This window comes from Elephantulus edwardii, unplaced genomic scaffold (genome assembly GCF_000299155.1).
Source record: "Elephantulus edwardii isolate Elephantulus edwardi_28Jun2011 unplaced genomic scaffold, EleEdw1.0 scaffold00002, whole genome shotgun sequence".
Lineage (NCBI taxonomy): Eukaryota > Metazoa > Chordata > Mammalia > Macroscelidea > Macroscelididae > Elephantulus > Elephantulus edwardii.
In genome coordinates this window covers 36,647,218-36,663,913 of record NW_006399752.1, presented here as the reverse complement: position 1 = coordinate 36,663,913, position 16,696 = coordinate 36,647,218, and the positions used below count along the sequence as shown (strand labels likewise).

The window sequence follows — 16,696 nt, the reverse complement described above, 5'->3', positions numbered from 1 at the left end:
ATCCATATAAGAGGCCGCAGTCCTTCAGGTCTTGCTAGTAGATAAAAAAATTGGAAGACTGATGGGCAAAGATACAGCTGAGGCGAGAATGAGCTAACCACAATCCTTTCCCTCCTCAAATATTTATCAAATAACAAGAAAGGTTCCCAATATGAAATCCAGAGCTGGCATATATTAGGTTCCTTTGATAAATACGCAGGATTCAGTGCTACTCAAATTATCAATGTTACTCTCTACAACAAGAAATTTAACTCCAACAAGTTGAAAACTAATAAATTAAAATAAAACAACCAACTCTGTAAAATCAGTTTTCTAATACACTGGATACATGACCAATGCTATGTTGTTGTTGTTGTTATGTGCCATCGAGTGGCTTGCGACTCATAGCGACCCTATGTACAACAGCCCTAAACCCTGCTCTATCCTGTGCCAATCTCATTGCCTCTGACACACCCATCCCAATTACCCCAGGCACTGAATCAATCCACCTCATAGAGGGTCTTCCCCTCCTGCGCTGTCCCTTCACCCTCCCAAGCATGATGTCCCTCTCCAAGGACCTCTCCCTCCTTACAACATGTCCAAAGTATGTCAGAGGAAGCCTCAGAATCCTTGCCTCCAGGAGGAGCCTGGTTTAACCCTCTCCAGGATGAATCTGTTGCTATAGTCATAGTAAATTATAAAGAAACCATAGCTCTGGCATTCTTGGAGCATACAGTCTAGCGGGCAAGAAATATTAACCCTTACGGATATCACGTTAACCTCTCTTAGCCTGTTTAGAGATCTCTGGTGGCCTAGTGGGTTACACTCCCAACCCAAAGGCAAGCAGTTGTAATCCATCTACCAGTTGTGATGCAGGACAAAGATGTGCAAAAGACCTTCCCGTGCAATTTATAGCCTCTGAAAATCTCCTGGAGGGACTCAACAATGAGTTGGTTCTGACTTGACACTACTGAGTTGCACTGAAACCTGTTTCTTTTTCTTTTTTTTTTTTAAATTTTATTATTTTTATGTGAGTGTACCATCAAATCAGATCTGACTGGTACAGGAGGAGATTGTCCCTCTTTCCTCAGCAGAGCATCTGGTGGATTCGAACCGTGCGCCTCTGGGATTGTAGTTACAGCTCCTTGCCACTAGGCCACCAGAGCTCCCCCGAAACCTGTTTCTTTCTAAGTAAAATGACCACCAGAGCTCCATCAGTAAAATGCAGTTAACATTAATTAAAGGCCTCCTAACATTATCATGTTCAATACTTAGCCCTGTAGCTGGCACACTGTTAGGTGCCATTGAGTATGATTCATGGCAACCCTACGAACAGCTCTGAACACTCTCTCGTCCTGTGCCACCCTCACACGTCCTGACACACTAGAGCCCATTGTAGCAATCACTGCATCAATCAACCTGGTCAAGGGTCTTCCTCTCCGTCACTGACCCTCCATCCTTCCCAGCATCATGTCCCTCTCCAAGGAATAGCCTCGCCTAGAAACATGCCCAAAGTATGTGAGATGAAGCGTCATCATTCTTGCCTCCAAAGAGCACACTGGCTGTATATCTGAATGCTAACTTTTTAAACCCAAGGATAGGCTAAGACGCAGATCAAATATTTCAATTCATTTTCTTCCATTACAAGCATTCTCTTAATGAAACACATGACTAGTGCCTTCTACTAGAAAAGGTCTATACAATCTTCACAGCTTTAATTCCAAACTACCCTGTTTAGTTAGTTATCTTCACCCACAAAAGGTAAAACATTCAAGAGCTTTTTTTAATGAGAAGATTTTTAATACATTCCAAGCTTTATCTGCCTAGCAACAAGTTATAAACTCATGTCATCCTACTTATGTTCCCATGGCTACAGACAAGAACAGTACAGTGGCAGCTGTATAAATTAAAAAAAGAATTCCAAGAGAATCCTATTTAAAACTTGGATAGAAAACAATACTAAAAGGTAGGAATGCTGTCTAGTACACTTCCCATTAAAATCTATCTCCATCCCCTACAAGCCCCAAATAGACTTCTATTAGAGTCTCCTTCCTTAAAACAGCCCCCGTGTAGTATCCAAAAATAAACACTTCACAGCGCAAAATTATACTTGGGTTGATTATGCCCTTTGGCTGTTTGTAAGTGCATGACTGGTACACAGCCTTCTCTCCTTCCTAATGTAGCAAATGTGTCAAAGGGGCTTGAAAATGAAGAGGAAACCCATTCTACATCTAGACCTGTATCTGGGGAAATCATTTCATTAGTTTTCTATTTCTAAATTACTGGCATTTAGACAAAAATAGAGTGCATAATCCAAATTGTAAAAGATACTTCTTTTTAAGTATTTCTTGCCAGTGTTAAAAATTTTAGCTAAATAAAAAGAAATCTAGATAAACTACAATTAAAGAAAACAAGATGTGTTCCTTAAGAGCAATTTAAGGGCACTCATCTTCAAACTTCTTTCCAAGCTAAAAACTATTAACAGCACCATAGAAAAAGGAAAAGAATTTATTTCACAAAAATATGGAATGCTTCACGTATTTGCATGTCATCCTTGTGCAGGGGCCATGCTAATCTTCTCTAGATCGTTCCAATTTTAGTACATATGCTGCCGAAGCAAGCACAAAAAGACAAATAATTTTTTAAACTACCTTTCTCTAAGCAGACTGAAAAAAGCCAAAGATTAATGCTCCCAGAAGTCACACAGAAAAAGATGAATCTGTTGAGATAAAATTTAAAACCTGATTGTACAATCCAACTATATTATCACTAAAGGACAAGATTTACAAAACTTATGTCAAAAGACTGTTGTTGTTGTTGTTGTTATATGCCACTGAGTCGTTTGCGACTCATAGCGACCATATGTACAACCGCCCTAAACTCTACTTTATCCTGTGCCAATCGCATAGCCTGACACACCCATCCCGATTACCCCAGTCACTGAATCAATCCACCTCATAGAGGGTCTTCCCCTCCTGCACTGTCCCTCTACCCTCCCAAGCATGATGTCCCTCTCCAAGGACCTGTCCTCCTTACAACATGTCCAAAGTATGTCAGACGAAGCCCCAGAATCCTTGCCTCCAAGAACTTCCTGGTTTAACTCTCTCTAGGATGGATCTGTTTGTTTTCTTGGCTGTCCATGGAACATTCAATACTCTTCTCCAGCACCACAGTTCAAAGGCGTCATCTATCCTCCCTAGTCATTGTCCAACTCTCTGATGCGTAACAAATGATTGCAAAGAGCATGTTCCTTTAATATACAGAGTTCTTATAAATCAGTAGGAAAGGTCATAACATAAGCAAAAGTCACAAACAGGAAATCCACAGAAAATTACAAATAAATGATCCATGCACATACAAAATGATGTTTAATATTTTGAAACCCCATTTCATATACTTTGGGTATGCTGTTAGGAGGGGACAGTCCTAGAAGAAGGGCATCATGCCTGGAAGGGTGGAGGGTCAGTTCAGGGGAGAAAGGCCATATAGGAGATGGATCAACAGTGACTGCAGTAATGGGGACGGGGTATCGGAGACAGGAGAGGTGCTCAGGATACGGCAAGGTTCTGAGTTGTTCTTGGGTCGCTGAGTCTTAGTTGGCTTGACAACATATAACAACACAACAACAACAACAACTGTGTATTTTGACAGTAATGCCTCTCCTCAAGTGAGAGCATTCTCAAGATCTGCAGAAGGCAATTTGGCAGTTCACAATTTTTTTATCACTGCACTTCTGGAGTTCCTGAGTGGCTGGTGGCAGTGGTTATCACCTGAAACCTGAAAGATTGCTAGTTTGAACCCACCCAGAGTTGTCAAAGAATGAAGAGATGACAAACTGCTTCTGCAAAGCCAGTCACTGCAAAGTCTGCGGGGCACAGTTCTACTTTGATACACAAAGGATTGCCCTGAGCAGAATCAACTGGTACTGTAAATAGTAATTCCACTTCCATAATCAATAAGGAAGCAGAGATTTTATATAGAAAGATAATTCCTGTACAACTATCTTTAATAAGTAGTTATTACAAATAGCTAGAAACGAGATAAAAAGTTTACCCTCAGGGTCAAGGTATATCCATACAAACACACTGCACATACAATTATTATAAAGAAATGATAACTAAGTGCCCTTTGTTTATTCTTGTGTGTGTGTACACATAGAAACACAGAAAGAGAAAACAGGAATTTTTAAAGTGTACATGCTTGAAAAACTAGGAATAACAGGACAACAGAGGACTTCAACCTTCGAAGAACACATGAAAGAAACCACAGATCTGAATAAACAAAAACTGTGACTAAATATTTAACAGGCAAGCAAGCTAAAAGTACATATTTACAACAGATGAGTGAGTGACTGAGAGTTAATGTTTCTAATTTATAAGAAAGCCGTCAAATCCTGTTCAACAGAGAATGGTCAGAAAGAAAATCACCAGAAAGGAAATAGTCAACCTCTCTAGAAACCGGAGAAATGCACATTTAAACAAAGTAATCTTTGGCTTATTAAATTTATCTATTGACTGGGGGCATATACATCAGACAGACATTGTCCTATTGCAAATACCTGCTATTTGCCCCGGGAACCAATTTGTCAGTCATGAAGTCTTTAAAATGTTTATACATTTTGACCCAGTAATCAAGTTTAAAAATCTAATAACTCAAATTATGATAATTTTTTAAATAAAGCATAGAGATCAAAATTACTTTTAAGTAAAAATAAATAAATAAATAAATAAATAAAAGGAGTCTAAAAACAACCAATAGGGTAATGACTGATTCTGGTAATACCTCATTTTGTACAGTTAAGCTTTAAAAAGTTATAGTAGTCAGAGTACTCGTCATGACCATCAGGTTGGGACCAACTGACAGTGGCCCTCCAGGGAGTTTCCAGAGGCTGTAAATCACATGGAAGGAGACTGTCCATCTTCCTCCCACTGCGCCTGGTGGATTCCAAATCTCCAGGAGGCGCTGCCTTTGTGTTAACAGGGCGCTCCCTATGCCACCAGGTCTCCCCCAAAAGATGCAGAGTAGGAACAAAAGATATTAATGGTTACTAGCCGTGGGCTTCTCAATGCTCTTGTGCAATGTTCCCACAACCATTTTGGTCTTTTATTCCTCCTCTGTCTTCCTAATGACCTTGTGCTCTCTCCACGGATGATGGTATCTTTGATGTCATCCCATAACTCACCCAGTCTTCGAACCTATACTAAAGATGATTTTTAAATTGTTAGGATTGACTCAAGGTTGTATTTTGGTTCTTATGGACTTGTTTTAACTTTCTTTAGCTTCAATTTGAATTTGAACATGTGTAATTGATGATCTGTTCCACAGTCAGTATAGTTAGTATCTGGCTTCTCCAATGAGTTCTTCCCTCCCTGCCTGGCCCTGCCCCACAGATAGATGTAGTCAATTTATTTCCTGTGCAATTCACTGGATGAGGTTCCCGTTAAAACTGCTGTTTGATTTGTGATGAATAAATCATTTAAAATACAAAATTCAATTATCTGATGTCCAGACTCATTTCTGTCACCAAGACCACACTTTCAGACTTCATCACTTCCTCACTGTTTTCAACTTGGACATTCCAGGTATCAATAATTACTAGCGGATCTTGACTGCATGTTTGGTCCATTTTAGGATACAAAAGAAAGAAATGACAAAGTAAGAGATGAACAGAAGATTCGAAGGGCAGCTCCAAAAGACAAAGTATTACAGGGAAATGTGCAAAGCTGGAGTTGAGGGAGAAAGGGAAGAACTTGCTCAGCATTTCTGCAGTTCAAACAAGTGAAAACAAATTCAAGTCTCAAGTTGCAATACTGAAAGATTTTATGCAGAAAACCAAGCAATGATCCAGGAAGCATTAAAAGAAGGTGGAAGGCTCTTGGTCTCTTCTGCACTCAGAGCACCCAACATGCCTAACAGCTGCTCCTCCACCAGCATCCTGCACCATGACCATCTCTGAGAGCAACTCCATCACTATCAAGCTGGACAGTAAGGAGTGTGGCTAGGCGGGCAACATCAGCAAGCACTTTGAGCACAAGGGATTCCGCCTTGTGGCCAGGAAGCACCACACTGACCATTCTTCCTGTGGCTGGTGAAGTATATGAACTGGGGACCAACTGTGGCCATGGTCTGGGATCAGCTGAACGTACTGAAGACCAGGCAAGTGATGCTTGGAGAGACAAGCCAGTAGATTCCGAGCACTATTCCTGGGGACTAGTATATTCAAGTTGGAAGAAACATCATCAAATCACAGCAGTAATTTGGTAAAAAGTGTCAAAAAAGAAATCAGTGTGTGGTTTAAGGCAGAACAACTGGCTGACAAGCCTTGTGGCCATAACTGGATCTATGACTAAGGTGGACAAAATGACAGTGTCCTCCCAGTCTGACACTGCTTGATGTGCTCCTGTACACAGCTCTTCATTCCCAACTTGGAAATGGGATGACTGAGGATCCTTTTCTAAAGCACATTTACCAGTAAAACCTTTAGAAACAGGAAGGGGGGGGGGGGGAGATGAAAGGAATACAGAGTCACTCTACCAAAAAGAACAAGTGTCGCTGCAAAATTTCAGTAAGTACTCATGTACAAAAGGGCACACTTAGACTAGAAGACATGGCAACTGATGCTGAGATCTCAGATATGGAAACACAATGGAGGAACAGCTGTACGCAGACACTAGTGACTGGAAAGTGGAATGTGAGAAGCATAAATGTAGGAAAACTGGACATTGTTAAGAAAGAAATGGAATGCATAAATATTGACATACTAGGCACAGGCTACTCCTTGGAGGCAAGGATTCTGGGACTCCGTCTGACACTGGACATGTTGTAAGGAGAGACAGGTCCTTGGAGAGGGACATCATGCTTGGGATGGTAAAGGGACAGCGCAGGAGGGGAAGAACCTCTATGAGGTAGATTGATTCAGTGACTGGGGTAATTGGGATGGGTGTGTCAGAGGCAATGCGATTGGCACAGGATAGAGCAGGGTTTAGGGCTGTTGTACATAGGGTCGCTATGAGTCGCAAATGACTCGACGGCACATAACAACAACAACAACAGGCACTGGCGAAGTGAGATGGCTTGGCATGGGACACTTTGAATCAGATGATCATATGGTCTACTATGCAGGGGATGAAAAGGTGAGAAAAAAATGGGGTTGTTTTCATAATTAAAAACACCATTTCTAGATCTATCATGATATACAGTGTGGTGACAGGATTATAACCATATGCATACAAGGAAGTCCAGTGACTATCACTATCATTCAAATATAACATAGAGCCAAAGAGAGGAAATAGAAGATTTCTACCAACTTTTGCAGTCAGAAATCAACTGAATATACAATCAAGATGCACTGATAATTATGAGTGACTGGAATGCAAAAGTTGAGAACAGGGAAGAAGGATCAGTAGCTCGATAGATAGATAGAATGATAAAATTCTGCACATTCAATGATTTATTCACTGCAAGTACCTTTTAAAAGAAACACAAATGCAAGCTATACACATGGATTTCACCTGATGGTATGCATAGGAATCAGATCGATTACAACTGTGGAAAGAATCACTGGAAAAGCTCAATATCAGCTGTGAAAACCAGGCTGAGTGCTGACTGTGGAACAGACCACTCATGGAAAAACTGTGGAACAACTATTCATGTGCAAGTTCAAGATGAAGTTCAAGAAAAGAAAATCAAAATTTGACCTTAAGTCCCACTCGAATTTCAAAACCATCTCAGGAACAGGTTTGAGGCCTTGAACAGCAATGAGCGTAGACCAAATGATCACTGGGAGGATACCAAGAAAATCGTCCATGAAGAATAAAAAAGATCATTATAGAGGCTGAAGAGGAAGAAAAGACCAAGAAGGATGTCAGATGAGACTCTGAATATTGTATTAAAGTGCTGAGAAGCCAAAGCTAAAGAAAGAAGTCAAGAAATTAAAGAGCTCAACAGAAAATTTCAAAGGGCAGCTCAGGATGACAAAGCAAGATGCTATAATGAAATATGCAAAGAGCTGGAGTCAGAAAATCAAAACGGCCGAACTCATTCAGCATTTCTTAACTGAAGGAATTGAAAAACATATCCAAGCCATGAGTGGCAATACTTAAGGACACTTTGGGCAGAATGTTAAATGATCCAAGAAGCATTAAAAGAAGATGGAAGGAGTATACAGAGTCATTGTACCAGAAGGAATTGGCTGACACGGAATAATTTCCTGAAACAACATATGAGCAAGAGCCTGCAGTGATGAAGGAGGAAGTTCAAGCTGCTCTGAAACAACTGACAAAAAATAAAGCCTCAGGAGTTGACGGCATACCAACTGACATATTTCAACAAACAATGAGCACATCCAGGGCAGCTCTAAGTTGTGCCAAGAAATCTGGAGGACAGCCATCTGACCGACTGACTGAAAGAGATCTATATTTGTTCCATCTCAAAGAAAGTTGACCTGAGAGAGTGCGGAAATTATCGAACAATATCATTAATATCAAATGCAAGCAAGATTCTGCTGAAAATGATACAAAAATGACTGAAGCAACACATCAACAGAGAACTGCCAGATGTGCAGGCTGGGTTTAGAAGAGGCCATGATACCAGGGATATTATAGCTAATGTTAGATGGATCTTGGTAGAAAGCAGAGTATAAGAGTGCTTCGTTAACTATGCAAAGGCTTTTGACTGTGTGGATCACAACAAGCTGTGGCTGAATCTAAGAAGAATGGGAATCCCAGAACATTTGATTGTGCTTATGTGAAACCTATACTTGAACCAAGAGGCAGTCCTCAGAACAGAGCAAGGAGACACTGCATGGTTCAAAATCAGGAAGGGTGTCCACCAGGAATATATTCTGTCTCCATACCTTTTTAATCTATATGCAAAACAGATCATCCGGGATGCTGGGAAAAGGAATGTGGCATCAGGATTGGAGGAAGATTTACCAACAACCTGTGTTATGCAGATGACACAACCCTGCTTGCTGAAACTGAGGAGGACCTGAAGCACTTGCTGCTTGGTCAAGGACTACAGCCTTCAATATGGATTGAAGCTCAGCATCAAGAAACAAATATCCTCACCACTGGACTGATAAGCAACATGATGACAGATGGAGAAAAGATTGAATTTGTCAATAATTTCATCTTACATGGATCTACAATCAACATCCTTGGTACTAGCAGTCAGAAGATAAAGAGACATATTGTATTGGGTAAGTACACTGTCAAAGACCTCTCCAAATTACTAAGAAGAAAGTATGTCAATTTGAAGACTATGGTTTGCCTGATTCAGGCCATGGTCTGCTCAATCACTTTATAAATATAAATAATATACATATACATACATACATATACATATAAATAAAGCTGGTTAGTGGATAAAAATGGCAGAAGACCATCTGATCCCTTTGAGTTGTGGTGTGGAAGAAGAGGATGAAATATCCCATGGATTGCCAAAAGAACAGATATGTCTTGGGAAAAGTGCAGCCAGAGTGCTCCTTGGACACAAGGATTGTGAAGCTTTATCTCATATACTTGGGGCATGTCTAAGATCAGCTATTCCTTGTAAAGTGACATCATGCTTGGAAAGGTCAATTGAAGAGAGGAAGACTTTCAATGGGATGGAGTGACACAGTGATTGCAGCAATAGGCTCAAGTGTGTCGGAGATGACAAGAATGACAAAGGACAGTACAAGGTTCAGATCTGTTGCTCACAGGGTAACTATGAGTTAGTTGTACTCAACTCAACAGCACCTAACAACAACAGAGGTGGGAGGAAGAGGGAAAAGAGTTTTTGCTCAGAGGACGTCATGGATTGAGTTTTGCCCCTCTCTTCCCATTGTGGATTGACACAGTGACTGTAGCAATGGGCTCAAGTAGATAAATTCTAAACCAGCCTAATCCGATCAGACCTGATCTTTTATAAAGGGAGTTAGTCACCCTGGAGTATGAGCCTGAGCCCCATCACCATTTAGCTTACAAAAGCTCGAAGGAGAGGGAAGTGAGCAGAGGAGGAGCAGAATGAGTCCTTTGATCCTGAGTTCCTGTACTACAAACCTCCTAGACACAAGGGCAGATTGACATCTGGAGATCTCCAAGAAACCCCAAGTTCACAGACACTGAAAGCAAACAAGGGATCCTACAGATCACAAGTGTCCACTCTGTAGCAGATGCTATCTGTAACAGATCACGGGGATGATGAAGAACTGGTTGGCACACCCATGAGTCTGGGGGTGCCTCAAAGAACAACAAAGAAGTGCAAGCAGTATAAGCAAATAGAACAGTTTTACCAGGATGGCTGGATACATGCATTTAATGAAAGGAAAAGTAGAAAGAGCATTGTTCTTAACAAAAAATTAAAATTAAATGAAAACTTAAACCAAATCTCTCACAGAATTTTAAGAGTCAACCAGACCCATCAAATGCCAACTCTATATAATGTTAATCCTCTCCCTACAATACGGGTATCACTGTTGTGTAATACACTGCTGTGTCTAAATCACTGACTTAGAACCGATCCATACTCACCCTTCAAAGAGTTTTCAGAGGCAGTCAATCACACAGGAAGAGGCAGTGCATCTTTTCTCCCTCAGATCAGCTTGGGGATTTGAATCCTATTCCTTCGGGTTGGCAGTAAACTTACCACTAAGCCAACAGAGCTCCCTCAATGAATTACTTAATAATTTTAGAAGTTGGCACTGTCTCACCTTCAAAGTAACAAATGCCTAATTTCTTCCACTTATCTCAGTATATGAGTCTGTCGGACAAAAGCAAAGATAATTCACTGGTCACCCAGATTAACCAACAGACCCTCTGTAAAACAGAATGCCTTATCCTGACAATCCCTGCTGTGCCTGCATCCACTGTGGCAGTCACTAACAATTTACTAATAAGTCTTCTTCACTATTTTCAATTGCTTCATATCCGCATGAAAGTTAAACAATGAATACGGGAGACTGAAGAAAAAAAGAACTGAAATCTTTGAATTGTTGTAGCGTTGGCAAAGAATATTGCCTATACTACAAACTATAACAAAACAAAACAGAACCCAGTGTTCTCCACGGTAATGCAGACAAGCAATAAGCAATCAAGAGACATGCTGCACTGGGAAAATTGGCTGTCAAGAACCTCTCCAAAGCGGTAAAGAACAAGGACGTCAGTTTAAAGACTTAAGTGCACCGGATCCAAATTACAATTTTTTCAACTGCCTCCTATGTATCTGAAACTTGGACAATGAATAAGGAAGACAAAGGAAGAAATCTATATTCTTGAGTTGTGTTAGAGAAGAGTACTGAATATCCCATGGACGGCCAAAAGAACAAACAAGTCTGTCTTCAAGGAAGCACAACCAGGATGCACCTTAGAGGTAAGGATGGGGAAACTTCCTCTGTCATACTTTGGGTATGTTGTCAGGAGAGATCGGTCCTTACAAAAAGATACATGCTGGGAAAGATGCAGGGTCAGAGAAAGAGAGGAAGAACTTCAACAAGAACTGCTACAGTGACTGTAACAGGGGGCTCGAGTCTATCAGACACAATTAAGATGGTACTGGACAGGCGAGGGTTCAGATGTATTCAGAGAGTTGCTATGAGTGGTAGTTAACTTGACGGCAACTAACAACAGTAAATTGTATGGAAAAATAGGATCTTTTCTTTTAATAATATCCCTCAAGACTTATTTTCTACTAAGAGCAATTTCCATTGCAGAATGCAAACTAACTTTCCTTCAACACATAAGATAAAGCAAACTTTACCCCATAAGGTTTCACAGAACCCATCTGTCCTGAGATTAGAACTGAACCTTGACTTTCCTTACAACTCTCCAAGTGCCACGGGGATACATACAACTTTCTATGATGTTACAGGGAATCTTAAGAGATAGAAGATAGCCTTGAGGTCATCTGATTACAAGTTAGTACACAAGGTGATAATTGTACAGGCTCAAAAGCAACCTTGAAAACTCTCTCAGGAAACCTCCACCCCCACAAATAAACAAAAATACAACTCCACCCTGGAGACCAACAAACAAAATTACATCTAAATGGGTTCAAAGCCATTTCTCCCTTCATTGTTAAAATAGATAACTTTCAGTTCAATACAAATGAGTACACAGGAGAACTGCACTCACACAGCCTGATTTTCAACCTTGGACACACAGCCAATCTAAGGAAACATCCATCTCTTGCTTTTCTCCAGGTCACAGATAAGACTAATCCATTGCTGATGAGTTGGTTCCAACTCAAAGCAATATTCCATCAAATTTCCACGGCTATACATTTTTACAGGAAAGGACTGTTTTTCTCTGTCAGAGAACCTAATGGGTTGAAACCATCAACTTGTGGGATGACAACATAACACAGTCCGTACTTTGCCTCTCTCTCTCATTGCTGCCAAGTCAGAACTGACTCACAGCTCATTCTCCATTTGGCTTCAGAGGCTGGAAGTCACATGGGAGGACACTGCCCATCTTTCTCACTCGAGAGCTGCTAGTGGATTCAAAACATTGAAGAGATGCTGCCTTTGGGATAGCAGACTACTCTCCACCAGAAGAACTACGGCACCAGGGTCCTGAAATATGATTAGGTTAGTACTGGCCAGCTCAGCTGACCTGCACCATTATTAAGGCTTCTGTTTACACTACTAAGGAATAGAATGGATGGCATGGCAGCTAGTCCACTGCCAGCGAACCATGGCCCTCTTACAATAAACACACGACTCAGGTCAGCCAAGGGAATGTGGCCCAAATTTGATGTGACAGTTTTAGGTCTAAACTTTAAAACGTCTAGCAATTTCAGCTTCTTCTCTCTTCCAAGATTCTCCCCGTTGAGGCGCTAGCTTTTGGTAGCTCTGGTGGCTCAGTGGTAAGGAACAGTGCTGCCAAAGCAAAAGTACCTGGTTTGAATCCACCGGCTGCTCTACAGGGGAAAGATGGGTAATCTCCTGTGAAAACCTGCTGTGGGGTTTGTTCCAACTTAATGACACACAAAAACAACAATCCACTGTGGAAGAAATCTAGTCTTCTGGAGACCTCTTCCACTGGGGAAAAAATGTCATGGAAAGAAGAGAGGAAAGGAGACTGAGCCATCCAAGTGTGATAGTGGGACCACGAGCTGACAGCTCTGGCTACCTTCTGATAAAACAACATGAGACACTCGAAGTAACCAGCGGCGCAACTGCCCAGTGTAGCAAGAATCATAAACTACTAGCATTCATGTTAAGCTGTTCAATCGTAGGGCGGTAAGTTACACTTCTCCGAGGGAGAAGGGACTCCTGTGAGTAATACTTAGAGATGGGTGGAGTTGGCTTGGAACTTGAGCCAGAAAGGGCAACATCTCTCTTGACAGCAGTCACCATCAGCCTCTCAATTTTCTGAAAAGGAACCTAACAGGAGGGTCTGGGCAAGATCTGGAAAGGCTAAGGTGGAAAACGGCTTGGTGTTTACTGTTGTTGTTATGTGCCATCGAGTCGCCTGCAACTCACAGCAACCCTATGTACACCAGCCCTAAACCCTGTTCTATCCTGTGCCAATCTTACTGTCTCTGACACACCTACTCCCATTACCCCAGTCACTGAAACCAATCCATCTCATCAAGGTTTTGTCTCCCTCTCTTGCACTGTCTCTCCCCCGTCACAAGCATGATGTTCCTCACCAATGACTGGTCCTTCCTTGCAACATGTCCAAAGTATATGTCAGACAAAGCTACAGAATCCTTGTTTCCAAAACACAGCCTGGTCTCACCCTCTCTGGAATGAATTTGTTTGTTCTCCTAGCAGTCTGTGGTATATTTAATATTCTTCTGCAAAACCACAGCTCAAAGGCATCAATTCTCCTTCTATCATACCTAGTAATTGCCCAGCTTTCTGATGCATAGCAAGTAACTGCAAAGACTATGGCCTGGATCAGGCACATCTTAGTCTCCAGACTGGCATCATTGCTCTTCAGTACTTTGGGGAGGTCTCTGACAGCAGACTTTCCTAATATAATTAGTCTTTTAATTTCCTGGTTGCTGGTACCAAAAGTGTTGATTGTGAAGCCAAGCAAAGTAAAGCTGTTAACAATCTCAAACTCTTCACCATCTATCATGATGCTGCCAATTGGCCCAGGAGTGAGAATCTTTATTTTCTTGATGCTGAACTTCAATCCATATTGAAGGCTGCTGTCCTTGACCTTCTATAACAAATGCTTCAGGATCTTCCTCAGTTTCAGCAAGGAAGGTTGTGTCATCTTCATAATGCAGACTGCTGATGAGTCTTCCTCCAATCCTGATGCCACATTTCTCTTCATAGAGCCCGGTCTCCTGGATAATTTGTTCTGCATAAAGACTAAAAACGTATGGAGATAAGACATATCCCTGGCATACACCCTTCCCAATTTTGAACCATGCAGTGATTCCTTGCTCTGTTCTGACAACTGCCTCCTGGTCCAAGTCTGTTAATTATAAATATTCTTTTTTTCAATGATTTAGACTGGGTTCCAAAAGTCAAGCAGTTTCTTTGTACTGAGTACGACAAGCTTGCCACCTAAACATATACATACAAGTTGTGGTATAAAGAGATTACTGTTCCAAATGGCTTTCCTAGCCACAGAATTTGACTTTGCCATGTGGACGGGCTGGAATCTATGAATAATGTGTTAGCCTATCCACAAGGGGAGTGGCTGGCCAGTCTCGCCACTAAATTGAGCAGGCTCAGAGACAGATTTGAGAGACTCACCACCAGCAAAGAAAAAGCAGGCATATAATGTGCATCCTTCAGGGCCAGAGATTCTTGCACCAGCCAGACTTATACCAGCAGCTGTGGCCGAAGCAGAGATCAGGTCCCAGTAAGAGACGGAGGTGATTCTGGGACTGCTACCTGACACGAAGCCAGAACTAGGAGCCTTTGCCCAAGTTTGTTGAAGGACTTGGGTAGGGGCAAGGGGTGGGGACATAATTTTTAGGACTGAGAGCTTGATAACACTGGCTGAAAGTCACAAGGCTCAAGGTTGAGGTGTCTATGAGCACATTTTGGAAGCTGTGCTGACTGAGTGACTGGATTTGCTACTAACCTGAATTACTTAATAAGCTTTTTTACTTCCCTAATATATTTCTATAGCCTGTGAGATATTACAACAGGTTTTGGACCCAATAAAGCAGTGCGACTGGTGTTGGGATGAGCTGAAAGAGTATAGGAGAGTGGGGAACAAGTCTGATCTCACAGGAATTGGTTTTGTGTTGTTGAGGGGGATAATTCCCCTTTGTGGAATTGGTAATGGTCACATATGGTTGTCCCAAACAGCTCTTGCTCTTTTTACACAAGTGAATATAGTATTGTACATTAACGGAGTTAAAAAATCTGTCTGTGACCCTCCAGCGCCTGTATGACCTACATGGCATCTAGAAAATAATCTATGTCATTAAGAAGATTTAGATTAAGAAAAACAAGTGCTGAGATGACAGCATCGTGGCTCCTCCATCTTCACCAGCAGCAGTGTGCAGGTGAACGAGCTATTCAATGTGAAGAACATCTGTATCAGCAGCTACCAGCAGGACATCAACAAGACGCAGTGAGTGAAGCCTTTGAGTCCACAAAGAAACACGGAGCAGGATGTCTTCCTGTACCGAGCACACCTCGCACAGAGGAAGTCTGATGTGGTGCTGGATGAAATCAAGCCCTCCTCTGTCCCGGAGCTTCAGGCTGTGCATATATCCGTACCGAGCACCTTGCCAGCAAGAGCCAAAGGGATGTGGTCATGGCGCACCTAGACCTGGAGATGGGCTGCAATGTGGACGTGACTGACACCACCTTCCTGTTGATGGCTGTCTCCATCTACCTGCATGATGGGAACCCAGACACCATGCTGCAGGCCCTGCACCAGGGTGAAAGCCTCAAGTGCTCGGAAGTGTAGTACTTGCTAAAGCTGGCCCACCTGGACCTTGCTTGGAAAGAGCTGAAGAAGATGCAGGAACAGGAAGAGGATTGCCTCCCTCACCCATCTGGCCACTGCCCGGGTCAGTGTGGCTGTGGGCGGTGACAAGCTGCAGGACGCATACTATGCCTCCAGGAGCTGGCCGACAAGTGCTCGCCCACTGTGCTTCTGCTGCTCCCCAGCCAAGGCGCATGGCTCAGGGCCACTGGGAGGACGCCGAGGTGCTGCTGCAGGAGGCACTCGACAAGGACAGTGGCCACCCAGAGACACTGATCAACCTCACTGTCCTGTCACAGCACCTGCGCAAGCCCCCTGAGGTGACCAACTGCTACCTGTCACAGCTGAAGGAGTCCCACAAGTCTTACCCATTCATCAAGGAGTACCAGACCAAGGAGGATGACTGCCTGGCTGGTGGTACAGTCCACTCCCAGCTGGCCTCACCCAACCACAGCCCGTGTGTCCATCCTACCGGCACCCACCACTTCTTGGCCAGACCCTGGAAGCCTGGTCCCAGTACCCCCATTTCCCATCAATAAACAGACCTGACTGGCACACCCCATTCAACACACACACACACACACACACACACACAACACCAACCCACACACAGAGATTTAGATTAAGCATTCCAAGCTGGGTTTGGCCACGTACCGTTTGAGACCTCAGGGAAAGCTGTTTAAGCTCTCTGAAGCTGTTTCATTGTCTGTACAAAGGATGATACCACTTGTATCACAGGATTGTTATGAGGACTAAACAAGATCTTGTTCACAAAGCTCTTTAGTGCAGCACTACTGGTTCTTACTCTTACACATAACACACACATA

The 16,696-nt window shown here is 42.4% G+C and overlaps 1 protein-coding gene and 1 pseudogene across 1 annotated transcript in view; one reads left to right on the top strand and one right to left on the bottom strand.

Annotated features, from left to right (window-relative positions):
• The window catches only part of RCOR1 (REST corepressor 1), a 124,356-nt gene extending 118,254 nt beyond the window's left edge, over positions 1-6,102 (bottom strand). Inside the window, exon 1 of the mRNA XM_006879183.1 lies at positions 6,051-6,102. Coding sequence (XP_006879245.1) covers positions 6,051-6,102 — 52 coding nt within the window. The remainder of the gene's footprint in view (positions 1-6,050) is intronic.
• Positions 6,101-16,408, top strand: LOC102864625 (annotated as a pseudogene).
• The last annotated feature ends 288 nt before the right edge of the window (positions 16,409-16,696 follow it).